We start from the raw sequence: 25060 nt of genomic DNA on the forward strand, positions 1-25060 counted from the left end.
AATTATTGAGAGTTTTGACAAGATTTTAAAATTATGTATTTGTAAATTTTACAAAATTAATTTTTCTTTGTATTAACTTTACGAATTGCTTAAAATTTTCTATGAAAATTTTGTTGTTCTTTTTTTGGAGATGCATTTTTTTTATTAAGAATTTAATTTAATTTTTTTTTTTTTTGGTAAACCAATTTGTTTTATTATTTTTCATTAAATAACATTCATTTAAATAATTAAATACATAAAAAAACATAAATAATTTTACTATTGACTAGGGTTTTGTTTTTCGTTATATATTTTCATGTGATTACTTATTGTTTTTTTTTTTTTTTATTTTAATAAATTGTGAAATTGTATTAATTATTGGTTTCATTATATTCACTAGAAGATTTGTATAAAATGTTTAACATGCAAAATTTGTATAAATTAATTTTCTAACCAGAAAGAAATTTTATATTTGTTAGACAAATAATTTCTTAAGACTGCACACTGGTTTCTTTTTCTTTTTTTCTTCACTTCGTTAAATGGTTGGTGAAAATTGCATAAATATTAATTAATTTAGTTAATTTAAGAAGCGAAGTTTAGTTTCTGGCTAATTTGTTAGAATAATATATATTTTTTTAATTAACTAATTGTTTTTCGCTATTTTCTTCAGTATTTCAATATCATAATTTTTGTTTAAATTTAATTTATAAACATAGAAAAAAAACTTTAACTAAAAATACTCGCATTTGTTGTTTAAAGGATCAAACAACAAAACGAGTTTGAAATGAGGACACAATGAATGTTTTTTAATTTAATTTAAAGGAGCCGTTTTGTAAGCATTCGAGATTCGTTTGGTTTGAAAAAATTTATTCTAGACTAAAAGGTTTGTAACTTGGCTTAAACTTTGAGTTTGTGCAACAACCACATGCAAGGTGATTTAAATTATTAGAATAAATAATAGATGGGCCATCTATTGGCAAGATTAGGAATTGTGGTTTGATTTGATTTGTTTAATAAATAAAATAAAATTCTTTTTTTAATAGAAATCTCAATTATTTTTGTTGTAGTTGTTTGTGATTATAAAGTAGCACTTCTTTTTTGTTTTTGTATTAGAAATAGTTAAAGCTTGTAATGCTTTTAGTATTTTCTATGATGTATACAATTCCACACAGTGATTTGTGACTATAGCAGTTGTACCATTCATAGCAGCAGTGGATGTATTTGAAGATGAAGTAGAGGTGGTGGCATCTGTAGCTGCTACAACCGCCTTAGCAGTTACAGCCGGCGGCACTGCTGCAGCTATCGAGGATGAATTTTTCAGTTTCGCATTAGTTTTTAAAGCATTACGTTCTACTGTATGACTGGTATCGATGGCAAGCAATGGCTGTTCAATTGGAGACGTTTTTAAGACGCCAACTGGTGGTGTATTTACAATTGCTGTTGCTGGATTAGGCGGTGCCGCCAAAACTACGGCAGTTTGCATAGGCGGTGGCGAACTATAGTGATGATAGATGTTTGTGTGAGTATGTCGTGTTGGTGGTGGATGTGGTGGCGGTAAAGCCATTTTACTGTGATAGGTGGGTGTGATGGGTGTTATAGTTGGTGATTGTGTTGGTGGTCCAGCTCCAACTGCTGGATATTGCTTAGGATTTGGCACTATGGCCATAGTTGGTGTCTTATTTGGTGAGAGTATTAGGCCACTAGTATTTGTGGGAATTCCCACTGTAGGAGGACTTAGTGGTGATGTTGGATTAGCGTAATTTGTTGGTTGTACAGCGGGTATATAATCGAGAGAATACTGAAAAATATATTGAAAAGAATACAAATCAATTAGTTACAAATATTATATAGAGATAAGGCAGTATATACAGTCATTACTAGTGGTAATAACTTCATCTATAGTTTAGTCCGTTATTTGGTCTAGTCTATAACCTATTGTTTGGTCTATACTATAGTTAAGTCAATAGTTTATCCTATAGTTTTGACCAAAGTGTGGACTACAGTAATGTCAGTAATTGTGTACAGTAATTGTTTGGACTCAAGTCTATAGTCTGATATATAGTGTGAACTATAGTCTGGTCTATAGTATGCACTTTAGTCTATAGTATGCACTTTAGTCTATAGTATGTACTATAGTCTATAGTATGAACTTTATCGACTATAGTCTATAGTTTGGACTAAGTGTATATACCGTAGTATGCTAATGTCTATAATCTGATCTAGTATACAGTCTGTACTATGGTTTGGTGTATATTAACACTACGGACTAGTCTATTAATGAAATAGTCATTTGATTAATCTATTGATCAATCCCTGGACTAGTCTTTTAACTACTCTATTGGGTAGACTTTTATATAGTACATTGGTAAGTCTGTTCACTACCCTATGGACTAGTCTTTTGACTACTCTACGGATAGTCTATATGTATTTTGGACTATGATCATGTCTAAATCTAGTCTATACTCTGGATTATAGTGTAGTCTATAGTAGAACAGTAACTATAGTGAGCTTTATGTCTTTGCAGCATTGTCTGATGAGGTAGTGAAATTATAATAATGTTCTTATTGAAGAAGTCTTATTCACATACTTAAGTAATTTTGAAATTGGAATACAAAGCAATATTTACCTACCATAGGTGGTCCATGACTACCAGGCACATGAGTAGGCGAATGTGTAGGCTGATTAAAGTAAGTAGTTGGCGATACTGGAGGACTTGGATATGGCCAATAAACTAAAGGATGTGGATAAAATGCCGCTGGATGTGGCGGTGGATGTGTAGGACCATGCGGATGATGAGGAGCACGATGAGGTGAAGCCAAAATAGGGCCTGGCGGAGGAAATGGACCAAAATGACCAAAAGGTGGACCAAGCACAGAGGCACCTAAATAAGAAATGTAAAATTCTTTAATAAAAATCACTCTTAAAATAAAACACAAAATCACTAATTATTAATTTAATTTTCATAATAATTTTTAATATAAAAGTAACAATAATAGGGGTATTCAATTAAACTCGTTTACTATTGATTATTTTGTAATGCATAATTGAGAAATTTGTAAGCTTAGCAAACAGTAGACGAGTGTAAATTAAAATTTACAATAAAAATCCAAAATTATTAAAAAAAAAAACTTAAATGTTGTAAGAACAAAATTCAAAACAAACTCAAAATTATTTATTAATTAAGTTATTATAAGTTAAAAAAGAGAACAACACAAGTGATAGAATTAATACAGTGTTTTTTGTTTGAAAAAAAAAGATTTTTTTTGTTAAAAAGTGTTAAAAGGAATTAGAAAAGGAAAAGGTGTGAATAATATTAAATTAAAATTAAAAGCACTCACCGTAGCAAAATTTATTAAATTAAAACATTTATTTAAAAAAATTAATAATTACCAGTGACCCATCATGAATAAGAAGACTGTTTTTTGCAATTCAGTATTTTTTTTTTTTTGTTTTTTTTTTAATTTTTATGCCACCAGCACCACCAATAAGAGTAGAATACAACTGACACTCTGGACCAAAAAAGTACGTACGATGATGAATATTATAGTTTTTTTTTTTTTTTGTGTAAAAATAGTAAATGTATAAAAATTAAACGAAACACACATATTTTAATGTAACTATATGTAAAATAAACAATCACTTTTAATTAAAGGAAATTATGTATAAAAATAAACTAAAACTAAAATATATATTTTTTTAAAAAAAGAAGCTCCAGTGCTAAAAAGTAAAATGTCGTTACAATAAATTAATCGAAAGAATTATACCATAACGTTATATACGACTAAAAGGGAGTATGAAAATCCAAATGCTAAACAAATGTCAAATGTATGGCTGCATATTAGGCTGCCCCCGAATGAAAACATTAAACGTTAAACATGGCGAAGTTAGAAAGAGATTTAGATATATATTTGTCGGAACAAGAATTAGAAAATTGCATTAGTCTGAACCAAGCATGGAAATGTGTAAATATTTACCGGAAGTGTATTATTTAGGGTCAAAAGTACTACCAAAAGTATTCTAATAGTCTTCTGAATATACAATGTGTATTGAAAATTTTATCGGGTATTTTAGTCCCTAGATTTCTCTATTTACTACTCTACGGACTAGTGTATTAATCCACCCAAGAGCAAGTCTATTTACTAAGCTGTTGAGAAGTCTATAGACTAATCTAGAGAATAGTCTTTAGACTCTCTGGATTAGACTATTAACTAGACTCTACATTCTATAGACAAACCTATAGAATAGTCTATGGACTCTCTGGACTACGCTATTCAATTCCATAGACTCTACTACTATATTAACTAAGGACTAGTTTAGTATCTAGTGTATGAACGAGTCTATGAACTAGTATATTGACTAGTCTATGGACGAGTCTGATGATGAGCGAATGGAATACTCTATTAAAAAGAGTATAATCAGATCTATTTGCTAACTAGTCTAATGTCTAGTCTATTTACTAGTCTCTTTACTATTCTTTTAACTACTCTATTGGCTAGTCAATAATATAGTACATTGGCAAGTTCGTCCACTACCCAATGGTCTATTAACTAGTATTTTAACTACTCAACTGATTAGTCTATGGCACGTCGACTATCCCATGAATTCGTCCGTTGACTATCATATGGCTACAGTGCTACATTTTGTATACCCTTTCGTCTATGACTGTTCAATAGCTTTAAATATCTAGTACACTTCGTAGTAGTTCAGACTATATAGTCTGTTGTTGTTGTTGAAGCAGCGACACGTGTAAAGTCGGTATGGTTGGGTTGACAATCCTTGGTCGTTGTTCGTTGAACTCCGAGTCGATCCGGTGCGAAGAACCGATTGTCGTGGGAACGATATAGTCTGTATAGTCTAGTGTCTCATCGAAGTTTCCCTCCCTAATTCGATTGACTACTTGGTTCTTGTAATGAAACCTATCACGTTTATTAGTGACGTCCAGATGATGGAAAAGAGCTCCACCAAGAAGCATTAAAAACTACTAAGAAAGTCAGATACGTTTCTAAGATAACAGACATCGACAGAGAGCATTTTAAAAATGCATATGTATGAACTTACAAATGTCTGAAATCACGAGGACCGTTAACATGATCTTTGAAGTTTTAAAAATAACACAGACCAAAAAATTTTTAGCCCAGAGACAATGTACTCTAAAGAATTGTGCTGCGCTGAATCTAAATCTGCCCTCAAGATTTCTACATCACTTCAGAGATTCGAGACTTAGATTTTGAAAACAAAAAACTTCAGTTTCAGGCCTTTTTGAGACGTTCTAACAGCACCAAGACAAATTTATTCTTTCTTCGAGATATCAGCACCCTAAAAAGGGCTTTTTTCAAACGATATCTAAAATCCCAGATATGATGGAGAAAATCTGTCAAATTCAGATTCAGCGCGGATTATTTCTTTTAAAAAGTACAACTTGGTCTCAAGTGTTCGACTTGTTTCAATATTTGTCGGCCTGTGTAACAGAAAAATTTAAAAATTGTTTTAATCTAAAAAATGTAAAATGTTAGAAGATGTTCCATGTAACGTTTAATGTTATAGACATTTTCTACGATATACTAAACGATATTATAAAAATTACTTACAGCTTCAAAATAAACGCAGTTATACTTTATGTATTTGTTAACACCATCCACAAAAACACATACAAATAGTTATAGATAAATTAAAATAAAATTAATAAATAAAAAAATAAGAAAATAAGTTGTATGCGCAGTTTTGCACGGCAGCACCTTGAACCCAAGATTATAAATCCAAAGAATCTGTTTTTAATTGAAGAAATATGGGGCGGACATTACAAGACACACACGTAGTTACATATGTATGTTGGTATGTAGTAGAGATTTTTTTTTAATTTTTAATTAAATACAATTAAAAACTAAACTATAAACTAAAATAAATATAAATATTAAAGCCACCTTTAAGACCACTTTGTTTGTTTTTATGATTGATTCATTTAATTAACAATTGGTTTTATTTTGTTGCAGGAAACCACCAAAAAATTTTGTTAATTTTTAAGAAACCAAATTAAATGGAAAAAATTGTACACACTTTTCTAAAGTAAAATGAATGCAAAATTCAACCATTAAAATAAATCCAGAGTAATAGAGAAAAAAAATTATTAAAAATAGGAAAAATACACACACATACATATATATATAAAAATGCTAAATAAATGAATGACACCCTACAAGGAGAAATTAAATAAATTATGCAAGTTAAAAACACTAGAGAAATTTACACACACACACACACATACAAAAACTAAATTTTGAAGAAATGTTTTAAATTTGTTTTCGTTTGTTTTTAATTAAATGAATATATTATATATTTGTTGTTGTAATTGTATATAAACATTATATTAAGTAGATAATATGTTTTTTTTTAATTTTTTAAATATTTATTTAAGTAAATAATTCAAAATTAAGAAAATGGAAATATATTTTAAATTGTTTTTATGTTAAGTAAAAAATAATTAATTAATTAATTAAAATTATTTAATATCAAAACAAAATTAAAATATCTTTTTTTAGTTAAATTAATTTATGTTTTTTTTTTCTTTTTCTTCTAATTCTATAACATTTCAATATTTTTAATTTAACATAAAAAAGCATTTTGTTTTGATTCCATGTAAAATCCCAGGTTAGATTTAATAAGGCACTTTATTTCAAAACCCAAAACACTTCTTTATGCTAAATATTGAAATGTTTTTTTTTTTTTTTTTTGTTTTCAGAAATTAATCATGCATTTTTTTCTTTTAAACTTAAAAATATAAATGTATTTTTTAATAGTTTACTCTATTGAAAGCAATTCCTTTTTGAGCAACAATTTGTTAAAGTCGATTATTAAATTGTTTTTGCTACATTTTTGCTGTACTTAAAGTACAAAGTTTATAAAAAAAATATTGTAAATTTAAACTAATTTTCTTTTATATAAAAAAATTTTATAGTGCCAAAGGATTTACTCGAAATATTTGCTGTGAGTTACAAAATCATTATCTGTAAATTTATGCATGTTTTTGGAAAACTACAAAAAAGGTCCTTCGAAAAAATGGCTTATCATGTACACTGTGCCAAAAATCTTATGAAATTTAAATATTCAAAACAATTGTCAAAATCTGCCCAAGCTAGTCCATAAACGAGTAATCATACTTTAAGCTAATGGAAAAAAACTGGTCTTTTGATAGAATAGACCAGCTTCGAGTAAGAAGAACTTACTCGGTGGAGACAATAGACCAAAATTTTTAAGTCTCGTTGTTGTATCGTATCTAGTCTAATCTAAAGAAACCAGTCAATAGACTACTTTTGGGACTACTCATTTGACTAGTCAATAGACTTTTATGAAAAAATCAGTACTATTTCAGTCTTTGTATCAAAATAAAGGCAAGTTTACTCTCTATCTCTTTCTCTATTACAAACTCAAACATTCGGCAAGAATCGTATAATATTCTGTCTCTCTGTGTAGACTACAGACGATCTGGGATAATAACAGAAACCAGGCTTGGGGATAATGATTACATAAAGTAATTCGATGTTCGTGAGCTAGACTATTATAAAAACTATTATGGAAAAATTAAGACAAGTTTGCTCTCAATCTCTCTCTCCCTCTTTCTATCGCTCCCTCTCTCTTTTAAAAACTTAAACATTCGGGATGAAAAAATTAACAATCTCAAACATATACCGACAAATTTACTCTCTGACGTGTTATAATATTCGCTCTAGAATACTTGGATAGAACGTGGAAAGTATTTTAATCCGGGCTTTGGAATAATGATTACATAAAGTTTTTCATGCCATGACCATAGTAATTGGTTATTTTTCTTTTATTTAATTGAAGTTTTATCAATTACAATCTACACAGTGATTGAGCAATAATTAATTACAATTACTTGTAATTGAAGATTTTTCAGTTACATTTATTAGTAATTGTATTGAAGTTTACCGTATATCAATCAGTTAAGCGTTATTAAATATTAAGTGTTTATATGTTATTATAAGGAATAAAATTCACAGTTAAAAGTAATTGTAATTGGAACATTTTCAATTACATTAACAAGTAGTTCCTATTGACAAAACTTCAATTACGATTACAATTACAAGTATTTTTAATAGGTTATTGCTATTACACATTACAAATAGGTAAAACTTGAATTGTAATTGAAGCTGTAATCAGTTTCAGAATACAATCTATATTGTATTTCTTGTTACACAACATAACAAAATATACGAAGTCCGCAGACGTTTCTAGAAAATAGAGTTGTACTCGAATCTGTTATCAGAAATTTAGGTTTAAAATATTTTGAAAAAGTAAGCAGATATAACGAAAAGATGTCTTAGCGCTACTACAACATCTCAGCTATGAGCGGGTTTCAATGTACAAAATTCGAATCTGTCATAAAAACTTCTCCATATCATCAGGTGTCCTAATAAAATTCTTGAAATTTAATTCTTATTTATTAAGTTTTACGTTAAAATATTTTGAAAAAGTAAACATATATAAAAAGGTTCAAGGTTTATTGTTAAGACGATAGAATAAGTTTTCTGATCAAAAAAAGTCTCAGTTATGGGGTTTTTTCATTAAAACCTGATGTGATTGCGAAATTCTGTGATTAATATTAGGAGCAGCTTTATCCTTTAGTGTTGGTTTATACTTGTCTATTCCAAATTTTGTACTTTTGGAAATTCCAACTTTTAATGGGGTTTAAAATCTTTCAAAAAGTCAGCAGAAAAAGATACCAAATCCAGGAAAATAAGTGCTATTCAAACTTATCGAAATTTAAAAAAATCTAAAAAATGTTGTTGATTAAGTCCTTCTACTACATATAGTAAGTTATTGGGAATTTGGGTACTGAATGTATATTTGTCCTTTATACTGGATCAAATTAGTGTAGTCAATAATTATGCCTTCTAAAACTAGTTGCTGTTATACAATTTTTCCTGGACATTTACTGTTTGTAACTTAATGGTCTTTTGTATTTCAGACTATTCTTATTTATAGAGGCTCTCATTGCTGAACACGAATCTCATTTCCTGAGTACTCACTCTTATACATCTATTTTTTTAATAAAAGAAAATGAAATTTCAATTATTAATTACAACTAAAAGTTCACTTTCTAATTTTAGAAAATTAAAACAAGAAAAAACATGAATGCATGAAATACACAACCCAACAAAGTAAATTTTATGAATTTCATATACGAGTACTATGAAAAGATATTAAACCCAGCAAACATATTAAAGATAGAGCGCAAAAAGTTTTGACATAAAAGCAAAAAAAAATTAAGAGATAGAATACAAACAAAAATTATATTGAAACTGTTGTCTAGTGTACATGGATTAGTGATGACAATAACAAAACATACATTTAAATTTAAGAAGAAAAAAAATTACAGAAATAAATAAATACGAGTAATTAAATAAAAATCTATACAACATAATGATTTTGTAACTAACACCAACAAATTTCTTAGTTTACCCTTTTTTTTAAACTCACGCACAATAATTAATATATATTTTCTTTTAATATATAATTATATGTATAAATAATGTTTTAATGTAAAAAAATATGTTATTAAATTATATTAATAATTAATATTATTTTTTTAAATTTAAAAAAAAGTGAAAATTGATAAAATGTAAGTAAATAATTTAAGTACGAATTAAAAAGAAATTAGAAAAAAGAAAAGTTTTTTTTAAGAAAATTAATATAGACAATTTTCAGATTGAAAGCAAAGTATAAAAGGTTATTGTTTAAAAGCCTTATTCATGACAATATATCATGGGTTTATAAGACAAATTTTCATACAAAATTTGTTCCACAAACCTTTGGTAAATTGCATGGCAATTAATATACAAATTTAAAACTTTTGGTTTCGATAAAAAGTGCTTTTTTGGATTTGATCATAACAATTACAACTGTGCAGCGGCACGACTGGAGTCTTACACGATCAAAGTTCGTCCCTATACAACAACAGCTATATTTCTAAAAAAAAATATATCTTTAGAGAAAAACTCCCCTTAATGATCAGTATTAATCGACTGAAGTTTTTCAAGTTAATATGTATATATATGGACCCCTATGATATCATGGGATTGTTAGTAGTTTTATATACATTGAAATCTCTTTTAAAATTTGAACCTCAAGTAGAGATAATAATCGATTTTAATAAGTTTAAAATACCACAGTAATAGCCAAAGAAATATTGAAATCCCCTTTGCAATTCAAACCAAAAACAGAGAAGAACTCATGATAATGATTTGTTTTGAATCTTTTCCAAGTCTCATGTTTTTATCTGATATTTGAGGATTCACAAGACATCGTGACGTTGAGAGTATATTCAGTTTTTATTTGGCTAAAGATATATTGAAATATCTTTTAAAAATCAAAACAATAGCAGAAAAACTTACGTTAATGATCGTTTTTAATCAATTTAAAGTTTTCATGTGTATAGCTGATATATATGGGTCCATAGGACATCGTGGTACTCTAAGTAAATCCATGTTTGATTTAGCTATTGATATATTGAAATATCTTTTAAAATCCAAAACAAAATCAAAGAACAACCTGACTTCTTGATCGTTTTTAAACGATCTTAAGTTATCAAGTTTATATCTGATATACATATATGGATGGGTGGATATTTTAGGGATGTGAGTATCGCCAGTTTGATTTAGCTGTAGATATAGTGAAATATCTTTAAGAACCTAAACAAAATGCCGAAGTCAAGTTAATTATAGGTTTGAATATATTTAAATTTTTTAAGTTTATATCTGATATATAGTATGGGATCATAGGACAGCATGGGATCTGATATATATGGGTCTATAGGATATCCTAGGGTTTTCGGTTTGATTTAGCTGCAGATATATGAAAATATACTTTAAAATCCAAAACAAAGGCAGTAAAGAAATCATGTCAATTATCGCTTTATTCAATAAAAAAGTTGTCAGGTTTATATCTGATATATATAGATCTATAGGTCATCGTGGGGTTCTGAGTATATCCAGTTTGATTTAGCTGTATGTATATTAAAATATCTTTTAAAATCCAAAACAAAAATAGAAAAGAAATTACAATAATGATAGTTTTTTATCTATTAAAAGATCTCATATTGATCTCAAGGATATTTTAGGCTTGTACGTATCCATTGTGGTAGAAGTATATGAAGCTCTCTAAAAATCGAAACCAAAAGTATGAAATTAGTTGCAATGACCCAATTTAAATTTCTGAAATTGTCTATTAATTAAAACTTTGAAAATATTTAGGAAAAGTTTTCAATAACGAGTAATAACTTATTTCAAATGATTATTTCAAAATTATGTTTTAAAAAATTTTGAAATTTACTTAAAGATGACAAAAAGACCAAAAAAAAAAACAAAATGTCACAAATGAGCCAACCAGAAACTAAAGTGATAAATTTTGATTTGATTTTGTTTGCGAATAAAAATAGTTTTTACAATAAACTTAAAGCCTGAAAAACACAGTTATTTAAATTAATTTATAATTATATTTAATAAAAAAACAAACTGCAAATGCCCAAATATGTAATAAATAAATGTCAGACCATTTAATATAAAAAAATATATATAGAATATATTTTTTTTTTTTTTGATTTTATGACAATTTTTTTATGTTTTCATAATCCAAATTGTATGCAAAAGCCAACACCAGACATTAATCAAACACGGTTGAACTTAATTATTTAAATAATTATATTAAATACTTAAAATGTTAAGATAAAATAAAATTTTATTTTTTAAAAATAAATTGCACTTAGTAAAAGAAGTTGGTTTTTAAAGAAATAGTTTTTTTTTAAGTTTTTTTTTTTAATTCCGTTAAACAGTGTTTGATTAATGTTAGCCTCTTAATGTCTTTTTTTAATTGATTTTTTTTTTAACCAAATCTCAAAGCCCAATTAATGATTTAAGAGATAGTTTTTTAAGTTTAAAGCTGCCAAATATTGTTTGTTTGTTTTTTAGATTTTTTTTAAAGGAAATAATTTTGTTTAACTTTAAATCCTTTTTTGTTTAATTAAAATTAAATTAAAGTTTTTATGTTTTAAGTATAAATTATAAATTTGTGCAAATGCTTCAGTTTTTTCTAAAAGAAAAGTTTTAGACTTAAAGCTATATTTTTGTTTTTTCAAAATATTAAACTTAATTTTAAACGAAAAAAATTCCAAAATTAAACTTAATTTTAAGTTAAAAGTAAAAAAATATTAAACAAATAAAATTAAAAAAATTGTAAATTGTTAAACCCATGATAAATTGTAAATTTCAAAGAATTCAATCAATTATTGTATGAATGTAAAATGATGAAAATTAGAAAATAGATTTTTCTTTTTTTTAAATGATAATTAAATTAAATTATTATTTTGTTTAAAAAGTTTTATTTTTTAAATATTGCAATCGTACCGCCCTTGTTTTGTGCAAGTTAGCAGTTTGTTTTCAGCTGGGGAAGGCCTTAATGGAAGCACTTAATAAATTTTATAAAACTATTTATAAATTGGAATGTCTTGAGCAAAGTAATGGAGTTTATTTTGTTGCAAAATCGTTTTAAACAAATATATATGTTTATTATAACTACTGCTTTGCAGTCATTTTCATATTCGATTTATAAATCTCATTAAAACAAAGATCTCTTTCATTTAAATGCCGGGATTGTAAAATTGATAGAAATTTCCCGGTGGACGGGTCAAAACACGTTTGGCTGCACTAGCAGCGGCATTGGCTTCCTGTTGGAAGGCGTTCTCATATGAACGTTTCATGGAATGTGGCAAAGAAGCAGCGGCTGCCACATTAGCAGCATTAACAGCAGCTGCTGCAGCGGCAGCATGCATGCCGCTTGTTGCAGTGGCAGCAGGTGGTTGATGCATAACCCCCGCAAACTGATAGCTCTGCTGAGCGGGCATGTAGCCTAAGGGAAAAGGTTGGAAATAGGGGCGTGGCATAAAGACAAATTGAGGCTGACCAGCAGCTGAGGCACTGGCCTGTCCCATAGCTGCAGCAGCGGCAGCAGCATTTTGCTGTTGCATAAACAAATGATTAACATTTGTATACATTTGTTGCTGCTCAGCTACAGAAGCGGCAGCAGCTGCCTGTTGGCGTGCCAACAAATTGTGTTGAGCAATAAATTGAGCCTGTTGTTGGGCTATCAAAGCCGAATTAGCGGCAGCTGTGGCCGCTGTAGGGGGAGGGGGTAATGAAAGATTAAAGGGAAATGTCATGGCTGCCTGAGGACTAACCGCTGATGCTGAGGCAGTATGCACAGGCAATTGATTTGAGTGATTGGTTAGAGAACCTGCCACAGCTGCTGCTGCATTTTGAGCAGCCGCTGCTGCAGTTTGAGCCAAGGACGGATGTGGTACAGCGGCCGGTGGAGCGGTAGCTGCCATATAGGGCGATAGACCACCGGCAGCTACCGAGACCGTTTGAGCTGTGGCCGGCACAGCTAATTGGGGTGGCTGTGAGAGTGCCGCAACGGCTGCCGCAACAGAGGGCGGTGATTGCAAAGCATGAGCATGGGCATGAGTGTGAGCATGCGTATGAGGACTAATAGTTTGTGCGTTGGCCGGCGGCTGTTGTGCTAACATACCCGGTGATAAAAGTGATGGTTGTTTGCCAGCCCCCAAATGGGGGTGTGCATGAGCAGCTGGTACTGGTGATTGTAAGCCTCCGTTCAAGACCATATTCATGTCGTCGCCTGAACATTGGAAAACTTCAATATAACGATACTTCTTGCCAAACACCATGAATTGATGGTGTTTGCGTTGGGCACACAAGCGAGCTGATTCCTCGGAATCCATCTGTATAAAGGCCTCACCGCTGGGTTGACCCTGCAAATAATGAATTAAAACAAATTTAGAACATTTAATTTGGGAAACGCTTTTTTAAAATTGTATTTTTGAAGGGTTATATTTAAAAAATGAAGAGAATTAAAACTTCTCAGAGATAGAAGCCTTTCTCTAGTGCTTATTATCTTCATTACAAATGACATGATTTATATGTTAAAATACAGAAACTTTTACTGCTCATCTTTAAAGTTTGTTTGAGAGGGAGGAAAATGTTCTATTTTCTCTCCCATAAACTTTTGAGCGAAACTTTTGCTTCATTTTAGTAACATAAAGATTTGTACGCATTTCACTTATACTATATAGACAACTATTCATTACCTGTGCATTGATGACCATATGTACACCTTGGAATATAATATGTTTTGCAAAATCATCTAGGAAATGCAAAATGTGTTCGACGAGAGCTTCATAAGGCAAACCTCTTAAGCGTATACAATTTTTAGTAGTACCCGATGTTATAAGATGCTACAAAAGAAGAAATTTTAAAAAAATAAAATTTAAGTATAAAAATCATTCCACTAAAATATAGAAAAACTAATTTTACTTGTGGCAACAAAGACAATTGCATTGTAGGCAATTGAGCTATCAAAGGTGGCTGATGATTTGGTTCATAGGTCTTGGGATCCAAAGAACGATTCAAAACCTGTTGCACTTCGGCTGTGGTTGATCTAAACAACTCAATATAACGTTGACCAATCGATTCTCGATGACGAGCCAAAGCCTTGGGAGCATCACTTTCATTGGCAAATAAAACAAAAGCATCACCAGTAGCCCGACCATCGGGTTTCTTAACGAAGAGAACACCTTCAGTGTTATCCAGCACATTGCAAGGGTTTTCGCCATTTGTGAAAAAGTCCAACTATTAGATTATTAGAAAATAAAGATAAATGTTATTTTACAAATGATCAAATAGATTTCCAAGTGATTCACATTACACTCACCACTTGTTTAGCTGTGCAATCATAGGGCAAGCCACGCATACGTATTATAACTTGGGCACCTTTAGAGAGAAATGCCTGAGCTTCATTGGAAGCTCCACCAGCTACGGATAGGAAATCATCACCGGTGGCACGATAAACTTCTATATAACGATTACCAATATGATGTTTGTGTCGTTTTAAAGCCATGTCGCGATGTTCCTGGGAAATAAAACGTATTAGGGCTTCACCGTTACGACGACCCAAAGGTGAAAGACACAATGCTACGCCGCCTCTGCAAAAATAGAAATATTAAACTCAATTAGACTTTAAAATATATATATTTTTTTGAAATCGGTTTACAATTTGTTTTAATCATTTAATATTTCCACCAATATTATTCTCAGTAAACTATTATTAAAACTATATATTACGTATTTAATATAGAAGAATTTTAATTACAAAAAAAAATTAATTAAAATTCACACAAAAGATTATAAGAGATTAAACTCTAACAATAATTATATGAATTAAAATAATTGGAAAATATTTATAAAGTATTTAGTAATAAATATATTGGATTTTGATATTTTTAAATAAATTAATATCAAAACAGATAAAAATGCATTTTAGTAGTTCCAAGAACAAACACCATTATTAGCAGAAAAATTATTAAAATCAGGCAATTTTCCTGATTTCAATTATATGTACATATATACCTCTTTATAAAATTATGATCAAAGTTCTAAATAATGAAAATATGCATTAATTCAAATTACATTTATCATTTAAAAAGTCTTAAAGTAAATTTACTTGTAAACCTTAAAAGATCTGTTATCAGTGCGTGTTTGACCTACAGTATACAATACTGCTCAAATCATAATACAGATCAGTGGAAAGAGTACAAAACTGAGAGAGATGAGTGATTCAGCATCAAATATTTTATATTATATAGTAATAAATTGTTTATCAGTTCAATATTTATGTATAAATATATTTACTAAAACGTAACTGAATATAGACAAGATTTCATAAAATTACAAATGAATAAGTTTCAATTCTTTTTAAAAAAATATAAATTAAATTCATTGACAAGTTATTATTTTCCATTTTCTAATGTTAGAATGTCAAGGACTTGAATTGACAAAGATTTTTTTAATGAATGGGGAGTTTAGACGTGAACTTCTTTTGCTTTAAGAATGAACTCGTTTGCTATAAGCGAGTTGATCCTCGCTAAAATGTTCACATCGGTGGGACTGTATTCTGGAATTTGAAATAATTGATTTAAACAAGCTATTTGATCTAGGACTCCTAAAATATATGTAATTTTGCTTTATCTGAAATCATGAAATCGGAATCTCTGCGAACATATGATTAGGCTGTGCAGTAGTCAATATAAGATACATATCTTTAAACACGAATAGATCCAAAATCGAGGAAAGAATAGAATGAGGAGTTTAAATCATAAAAATTTTAGATTCAGGAAAGCGACAAACTTGTTATTGTATTATAGAATTTAAATAAGAATATTTAAATATTAACCGACAGCCAAGCTATAATCGAACTACCAACAGGTATTTATACTACAACGATATCAGTCAAGGAATCAAACTATGATTCCGAAGAAATCCTGAAAATTGGTGTTAACTTCAGGCTAATATTTACGCTATAGCAGCGATAAACATTTCGAGACTATAAATATCTACGTAGATATCTTTTGGATCATACCTCGAACGACACATGTTTGACGGAATATAAACCAATCTCTACAACACTCAAATCACAAAGGCATTTGAAGAATAAAGAATGTAGAATTAACGGAAGGTAGTTCATATTTGCCTTACTCTTATACAGAATACTATCGATAAATAGGCGTCTAAAAAATTCGGAACTCAAGTCATCCACTGCTACTGTTTGCACAGCATTTAAAATGCTCTAAAACTCTCTTCCAAGGGAATATTATCTAGGCCCTTGATGGAAATTTGTTATATGTTTTTCGTGATTAGGGTTGTCTTAAATTCTTCAGAAATACCTCATAGTTCTCTCTGCTCTCCAAAGTTAGGGAGGCTACAAAAGGTGCTAACATATATTATGACAATTGTAAGGCAATTAGGTCGATATCAGCTGATAAAGTTAAATCCAAAAACGTATTGGATTATATAAAAGCTTTAATAAAAATTTGATATAAAGAGGGCAGAATTAAAAATAGGGTTGGTAGATTCCATTAAAGTGTCTTAGAATAATAAAATGGTGAAAATGGTAGAAATGGTAGAGCCACAAAGATCCTATGAAGCGTTCCTAACGAGAGCAGGATGAGAAACCAACTCAAAACGAGCAGGTTTAGGGTGTATGGTACGTATACTCAGTAGACGCACAGAAAATTGCACGCTTGGATTTAGACGAATGTCAAATATGTAGAGAGGGAACTATGTAGCACTATCTTTGCCATTATCAGGCTTTTGTCGAGATTAGATCCATATATTTTGGGATATCTGATTGGGAAATTCTTAAGGAATTACTTCCAGGAAAGTGAGTTCAAATACTCATGGGACGAAAGGTATACTTGTTAGACTCAGCAAAAGTACTTTTCATTTGCAATATAGAATTCATTAACTTTCAAGTCTCTCCTCCTCTATAGTAATTTCCATTTAGGCCTCGTTTTTACTTATTCATAAGTTTTTATTAAACGTTTATAAATAACATATTGATACAAAATTTGTTCTATAAACCTTTAATAAATGTTTATGAATAAGACAGTTTTAACTTAAGTTTAATGATAATGAATTTAAGAAAATATGGTTGCGTCAACTAGAATACAGTGATCATTATATTCTTGAATATTTTATAATAGTGTCAGTTTCATTGCGTTTACAGACAGCCATATTTTTCCAATGTTTCAGGTATGGTTGCCATGATCATTTAGTCCTCCTAACAGAAATATTCGAACCTGATTGTATTTATTTATTCATATAAATAATTCAAAATCTCCAAACAATTAATTCAATTTTTATTTCTAATACTTTAAATAGTCTGTATAATCTAGTTTTTTTTAGAATACAGACATTAGACAGAAATACGCAAACATTAAAACTAGATAACTATATGCAAAGACATAGAGCAGATATCGATATTTTTAAATTTCCAGAACCAAAATTGTAAAGAAACCGCTTTAAAATTTCAAATAACAATTGAAAAGGAAATCATTTATACATCATACCTAAAAGATTTACATACAGATATGTAAATAATGAAATATTTGCATATTATTTTACTTACTTGGCGACGTTGAGACCACGAAAGAATTTAGCTATATCCTGATCACTACTTTGCCAAGGTAGACCACGAGCTCTTACAATACAATTTCCATCAATTTCATCATCAATTGAACTGAAAAGATATCAAAGAGAAATAAATTAAATTTAAATAAAGTAGAATAGTGAAACAAAAAACACACAAATACGAAAAATAGATTTTAACTTTATACAGTGTAGTGAGTAATTTATTATTTAATATAATTTTGAATTGGTTCTAAAAAAATATTACATATTCATATGTATACATAATAAGTTAATAAATGATTACTTTGTTTTAATATTTATTTTTTTATTTATTACAAATTTTATTTGCCAGCTATTTTTTGCTTAAAAATCACGTTTTCTGTAAAATCAATTTTGCACTACACAGTCAGCCAAATAACTCGGAATTGGAAAAAATAAAACTGCTGACTTTAGCTGAAAATTTACCAAACACTTTGCTTGCTAACTTAATCTACATATAGAACTTTAATAAAATATTTTAGTATTTTTTTTTTATTCTTTTTTTATATTTTGTATTATTTTGTTAGCATTTCTGATTGTATAATTACTAATTGCAATCAATCACTCACTTTATCACTCGCTTTTCAAAGAAAATTTCCTTTTGACTTTAGTTATGTTTTCTATGTGGAATTTTTTGTCATAAAATTTAGGATTTATGTTCCTTTTTCAGTTCCAACACTTGGTAATTATTTAAATTAAATATATAACATTTGCTAGATAATTTTGTTTATTATTTTTTTCTTTTTCTTTAAACTAAGAGTAAACGTTACGATAACAATCGTATATTTGATTATTTTCTTTTGTTTTTTTTTAACTTAAAATCAATGCGTTTTAATCCGTAAGATTTAAATTAATATTTCAAATCTTCTGGTTGTTGAATCCCGTCAGTTGTATTTAGAGTGTAAATAGCTACTGTTGATTTCATGATCTTTTTACACTTTTAAGCCAGAGAGCACGTTTCAAATAGATTTGACGGAAAGTAAAGTGTCATTCTTTAAAATGAACAACAAAAACACAAGTTCGATTTTCGAAATTTATTCCAATAAGTATGCAAGAGTATTTTGAACTATAAAAAAAAACACACATAAACAAAAGAATAGAGTAAAAATTAAGGTACATTTGCTCAAACATAAGAGAACAGTGATGGTACGGGGATAGCAAAAGTACTTGGGTACTTTTTCTTTGAAAAATTGTGTATTCAAGAAAATTTTTCTACTGAAAAATCGCTGAACTAATGTTTGGACAAGTTATTCGACTAGTTTATAGACTAATCTATGGCGTAGTTCATACGCTAGCTAATAAACTCGTCTACGGAATAGTCAATGGACTACACAATCGGCTAGAATATAGACTAGTTTATAGTCTAATTTATGGAATAATCTTTGGACTAAACTATGGATTGGTTAATGGATAAATCTGTTAACCAATTATAGGCCTTTGGACTAGAATATGTACTAGGCTATGGACTAAACATTTCGACTAGTCTATGAAGTTCATGAACTATGATCTATGGACTGACCCATGGTCTAGTCTATGAAATAAACTATTGTTTAGTTTATGGACTAATCTATAATCTAATATATGGACTAGCCTCTAGTCTATGGTCTAGTGACTACATATTGGACTAGTCCGTAATCTATGGGCAAGACTAGTCCATAAACTAGCAATTGCAATACTGTATTCACTAGACTTTGAAATAGTTTATGGACTAGTCGGTGATTTATTGAAAGGGTCATAAAAATAGACTAAGACTTTGGACAAGTCCAAAGCCTAAGCTTGAACTTCTATGTACTAGCCTATAGTCTAGTCTTTGCACTATACTATGAACTAGTTTGTGCACTAATCTATAGAATGATATAAAATCTAGTACATGGACTAGTTTGACTAGTCTGTGATATATGAACAAATCTATGCACTAGTCCATATTGACTAAACTTAGGAATAGTATATGTACATCATTAACTAGTCTATGGACTAGTATACAGAATAATCAATGATCCAGTTCATACACTATGGACTAGTCTACGATCTAGTCTATTGTCTGGATTTTTTCCCAATCTTTGAGAAAAAGTACAAATTTTTTCAATAACAATTCTCATCACTGATATCTACACTGACTATGGATTTTAAAAACTCCAAACCAAAACACTTTATTCTTTCTCTCTCTCTCTCTCTCTTTCTACCAAAACCTACAAATAATACTTTTTAAGGAGAATATCACTTAACAATTTTTTATGGACTAGTCTGTGATCTATTAAAAGGACTAGATTCTGGTCTATGAACTTTTCTATTAAAAGGTCTCTGATCAAGTGATATAAACCACCCCCATTCAACAAAGTATTCAACGTATTAATTTAAAGAAATTCGGTAGATAACCCAATTTCATCTTTATATAACAGTGGGAAAACTAAGATCATTGAAGATCCAATGGCACCACATTTTAAACATTAAATGCCATCTATATTTTTCCCAATACTTGAGAAAAGGTACTAAATTTTTCAATAACAACACCCATCACTGATATCTGCACAGAATATGAATTTTAAAACATCAAGACAAAACACCTAACTCTCTCTCTCTTTATCTCTCTCTCTCTCTCTCTGTCTACCAAAACCTACAATTATTACTCTTTAAAGAGAATATCACTCAACAATTGTTTATGTTTTAAAGAAACAAAAACTAAGTAATCTTCGATGCGATATGACTGCAAGTGTCATATTCTAGTCCGTTCCACATACATGTGTGAGTTTATATTTTGTATATATAAGATCTTAACATGCTCTACTGATAATTATCAAGTGGTTGTTTGTTGTTGTTTATTTGAATTATATTTGAAAATGTTTATTATTGAGTTGAAATTTCTAATGCATATCCTAAGAGAAAAACTCTTTAACGAAGTCATAAATACATAAACTGTATCGATTATTAAAAAAGATTATCTTTTGGGAAAATTCATAAATAATTCTTATCTTAAGAAACTGAATTTGACACTTTTTTCTTCATAAAAACTGTTATGTATGTATGTACTATTACTTAGTCAATTGTTGTACAAACACAAATTTAAGAATAGTTGTAAATTTTTCTAGTACAAGGGAATATTTGGTAGGGGAGTGAAGTATGATTTCCAATTAGAATTGTTAAGTACATTTTCAATAATATTTAGTTTAAGATATTAGCATGATAATGACAGTAGTTTCTTTTAAAAGTAACTTTCTATTTAATACATTTTATATTAAATTCTGCCATTAAGTACCTACGTGTGTAACTCATTGAACTATTTTTATCTATTTGATCGATTAAAATGAATATTAGGTCCTTAAAAGGATATAAATATCAAGTTCAATCTAGGAACATAATATGTTTATGACTCTCTCTTTTGTGCGAAGAAAAAGTCAATATAATAAAATTTTCCTAAAAAATCTCTTTTTGTCAGTATTGTTTATCAAAAAATGTCCTTAATGGGACATGATTCTACATTTTTAATTAGAATTTGTACTCGGATGCAAACCCACTTCGTTTTCTAGAAACGCCTATAACTTCTTTTTAATATATTTGCTAGTCCGAAATACTGAACCAATAGATCAGAATCCATCTGTATGTAGAGATAATGTGACTAAAGCTGGCTTTACACGATCACACAAGTAATATGATCTGTCAAAATTTTGTGTAGAATAGAACGGATGGGATCGTCTAAACGCAATATGTAATGAAGCTATCACACATTGAGAGAGAATACAGATGGAAAATTTTAAAGGGAGCTTAAGGATGTAGGATTTTCCAAAGTCAAACGAACCCAATAATAGCGCCGATAAGTTGTGTAGTGGGCATCAATCGTTAGTCGCGTAGCATTTTATAATATACATTCTGTTAGAATGGCAATATCAAATTTCCATCAATTCCATTCACAGATTATAAAAAACGATATGTGGAATGACAGGCAACTTTCAAATATCGCCCCATCCAATAATGGCGCCCTACGACACAAAGAGTAAGGTTCAGAAATCCAGCATATGTTACTCTGACACATCCACCATCTGTTTAAATGGCTACAGCACCGGAGAGAAAATCCAGCCAACCATATATGGCATTTGAATATATCATTCCTTAAACCAACATTCTTTCTCTGTGAATTTAAGTATTAACCACAGCCACTAGTTGGATTCCGAAGAAACCACAACCAACTGTACAGATAGGACAAAATTTTGTAGGCAACTGGCCAGCCGTAGAACCAGATTATCTGGGACTTGGGTTTGACCACCTATCAAATCATTCTAAGGAATGGGCGTGAATATATTTAATCATTACCAGTTTATAGTCCTGGCAGTCAAGAGATAAGGGATTCTGAGCCGATTTGTCTAATATAAGGTGGGTGGGACGCATAATATCTTGGGATCAAGTGGTTAGGGATAACAACGGAGGGAGAAGAACTAAGAGACGGACATAGCTTAATCGACTTAGAAAGGCATTCTGAGCCAATTTGTTTACCTTAAGTTGGGTTGAACGCATATTATTTCAAAGCAAGAGGTTAGAATTAACCTTAAATGGTAGGTTATATACATCTGAAGGTTGTTTGGAACTGAAGAAATATTTTTTCGTGCAAGGGATTGTGTACATATCCTGTGCTTAAATATCGACATGGTTTTACGGTTTTAAAAAAGTGGGTTATTATCAAGATAGTATGAAAGTGTGGCATGTTCTTCAGTCCACATTTTATTCTTAAATACATATTTATTATAATATTAAAATTAAATCATAAAAACACTTACCAAATTCCTGGTTCTAACACTAAACTAACAGTTTCATTTGCGGTAAATTTATGACCTGCAATAACAAATATAAAGTTTATTTTTATTTCTTAATAAATAAATAGCTACATAAATATTAAATAAGCAAATAATAAAACCCATAAGGCAAACATAAATAAAATACAATTTCAATATTGATTATTACCTGCTTTAAGTAAATGTTGTATTGCCGAGACCATATCACGAGATTCGCGAATATAAAATTCATTATCGTCCACACTAGTGATGTTCAGTTCTAAATAAAACAATATTTATTTAAATGTAATTAAAATTTATTTAAATAAAATATTTAAGATTTCAATTTATTTACCTTTCATTATTTCCCCGATACTTTGTGGTACCGTTGTAGCGGGCATTTGTAATATTCTTTTAATATCTTTAACTGGCACCAGGGCTCTGGACAAATCACCGGATTTGTATATGGAAAATTCTTTACGTAAATCCGAAAATCTATTATAGTATGAAGGCAGTGTGATTTCTTTGACACAGGCCTCGCGATGTAAACACTGACGCAGGGGCAATTGACCATCGGTTATGATTTTGAAATCAGTATCGTACAACGATAATGAACGTAAATAATCATCGAACTATGAAAAGAAAAAAAATAATTAAAATTTTTTTTAAATTTTTTTAATCATTTATTTATTTAAATGTTTAAAGTTATTATTTAGTTAACTGGTCTCGGGGTTATTAATAAATTTTAAAATGAAAAATATTTATGGGCTTATAAATTACATACGCAAATAAACGTTTAATTGTATATATATACAAATTAGATTTTTAATTATTACTTTTTATTTATATGTAAAATTCTAAAAATATTGAATTCCAAGATTTTTGAAATTAAATGAATATGCAATGCTGAAGAAACATAGTCACTACATTGAGTTAATCAAAAATGTATTATTTTATAGATCTGTCAATTAAGAACTTGATCCGGACCTTGTGTAAGGTCTTTCTCCACAAGAGAGAGAGAGAGAGAGACTGAGCAAGAAAGGACATTAAACTGTAATTAGATTCACTTCGATATTGATGTAATATATCAAAATTATACTATTTTACCCATAATCAATACAATTTCAAAACTTAAGAGACAGTCCCCATGATAACATATTTCTAATAAAAAAAAAATATATCTAAAAATAACGGTGAATTTCACTTTCATTTTGTTCCTCCTTTAAAATCACATTAAATAATTAACAATTATTTTCAAATGACAATTTGAGTTTACATGAAAATACGTTTATTTTTGCGTAATTATTTTTCAACAATAAAATAAAATTTAAGAATATTAACAAGAAAAAAAAAACAAAAACAATGACTATAAAAAATAATACAATATATTGCACATCCATAGAAAAAAACGTTAGCTACACGTAGCCATTAATGCATTCTCAAGATTTTAGCAGCGTCATTTAACAATTTCAACGCACGCACACAAAAACTTATTTGTTTGAACAACACAAGTGCTTACGTAGTAATGGACGTTTGCATGCATGTATGTGAAAATGTACTTGTAAGATAATCAACTGTCAAACTCAAATTAAAAAAAAAATCAAAACAAAGAAACTCTATCGCTAGAAACTTCGAAACATCAATCGTTCTTGCAAAATTTGCGAAAACATATTACACCGTAAAAAATCCGATTTTAATGCTATATAATATTGTGAAAAAAAGTTTTTTTAAAAATGTAACATTTAATTACTTTTTTGTAATCAGTTTCAAATAGGATTTTTCAATTTCGAATAACCTGTTTTGAAGTGAAGCATATCTCAGAGGCAGAGAGGGGGCAACTACGTTTTCATGTCTGACCACATATTTTGGTTTTATTCAGCAAATGCTCTCTTCAAACGAATCTGTTGCATTCGGTACTGCTACCGGACAATGGCCCGGCTAGATTTAAGCAGCTCATAATAAATAGGACACTTAAGAAACTACGAAATACTGAGCATTATCTTCGTGCTATATATCCATACTTCTCATACTATTTCTAATGCTTTGTGTTATCTCCACAGATCTATTTGTCATCGCAAGTTCTAGTTCAGTTCTATAATTCGTATGTTATTTATTTTCACAACTTTTGGATAAATGCCCGCCAGCTATGAAGAAGTAATGCTAACACAAAGTAATTCATTACATGGTTAATTACAATTATATGTAATGTCTAACTGAGCAATACCCAATTAC

At 29.5% G+C, this 25060-nt stretch overlaps 1 protein-coding gene across 5 annotated transcripts in view; it reads right to left on the bottom strand.

Annotated features, from left to right (window-relative positions):
* Nucleotides 1-252: 252 nt before the first annotated feature.
* The window catches only part of LOC111677490 (RNA-binding protein fusilli), a 71000-nt gene continuing 46192 nt past the window's right edge, over nt 253-25060 (bottom strand). For 3 of the 5 annotated variants that reach the window (XM_023438613.2, XM_023438612.2, XM_023438611.2), the window contains exons 4-11: nt 23184-23460; nt 23019-23108; nt 22835-22889; nt 18028-18138; nt 14776-15046; nt 14379-14693; nt 14153-14299; nt 12209-13816 (exon numbers count right to left, since the gene is read on the bottom strand). In XM_023438613.2, coding sequence (XP_023294381.2) covers nt 12629-13816; nt 14153-14299; nt 14379-14693; nt 14776-15046; nt 18028-18138; nt 22835-22889; nt 23019-23108; nt 23184-23460 — 2454 coding nt within the window. In that variant the 3' untranslated portion in view covers nt 12209-12628. Of the gene's footprint in view, nt 1778-2605; nt 2861-12208; nt 13817-14152; nt 14300-14378; nt 14694-14775; nt 15047-18027; nt 18139-22834; nt 22890-23018; nt 23109-23183; nt 23461-25060 lie in introns of those variants that run through there. The other 2 variants (XM_046954899.1, XM_046954900.1) reach the window with 2 other exon arrangements.

This window comes from Lucilia cuprina, chromosome 6, assembly GCF_022045245.1.
Source record: "Lucilia cuprina isolate Lc7/37 chromosome 6, ASM2204524v1, whole genome shotgun sequence".
Classification (NCBI taxonomy): Eukaryota; Metazoa; Arthropoda; class Insecta; order Diptera; family Calliphoridae; genus Lucilia; species Lucilia cuprina.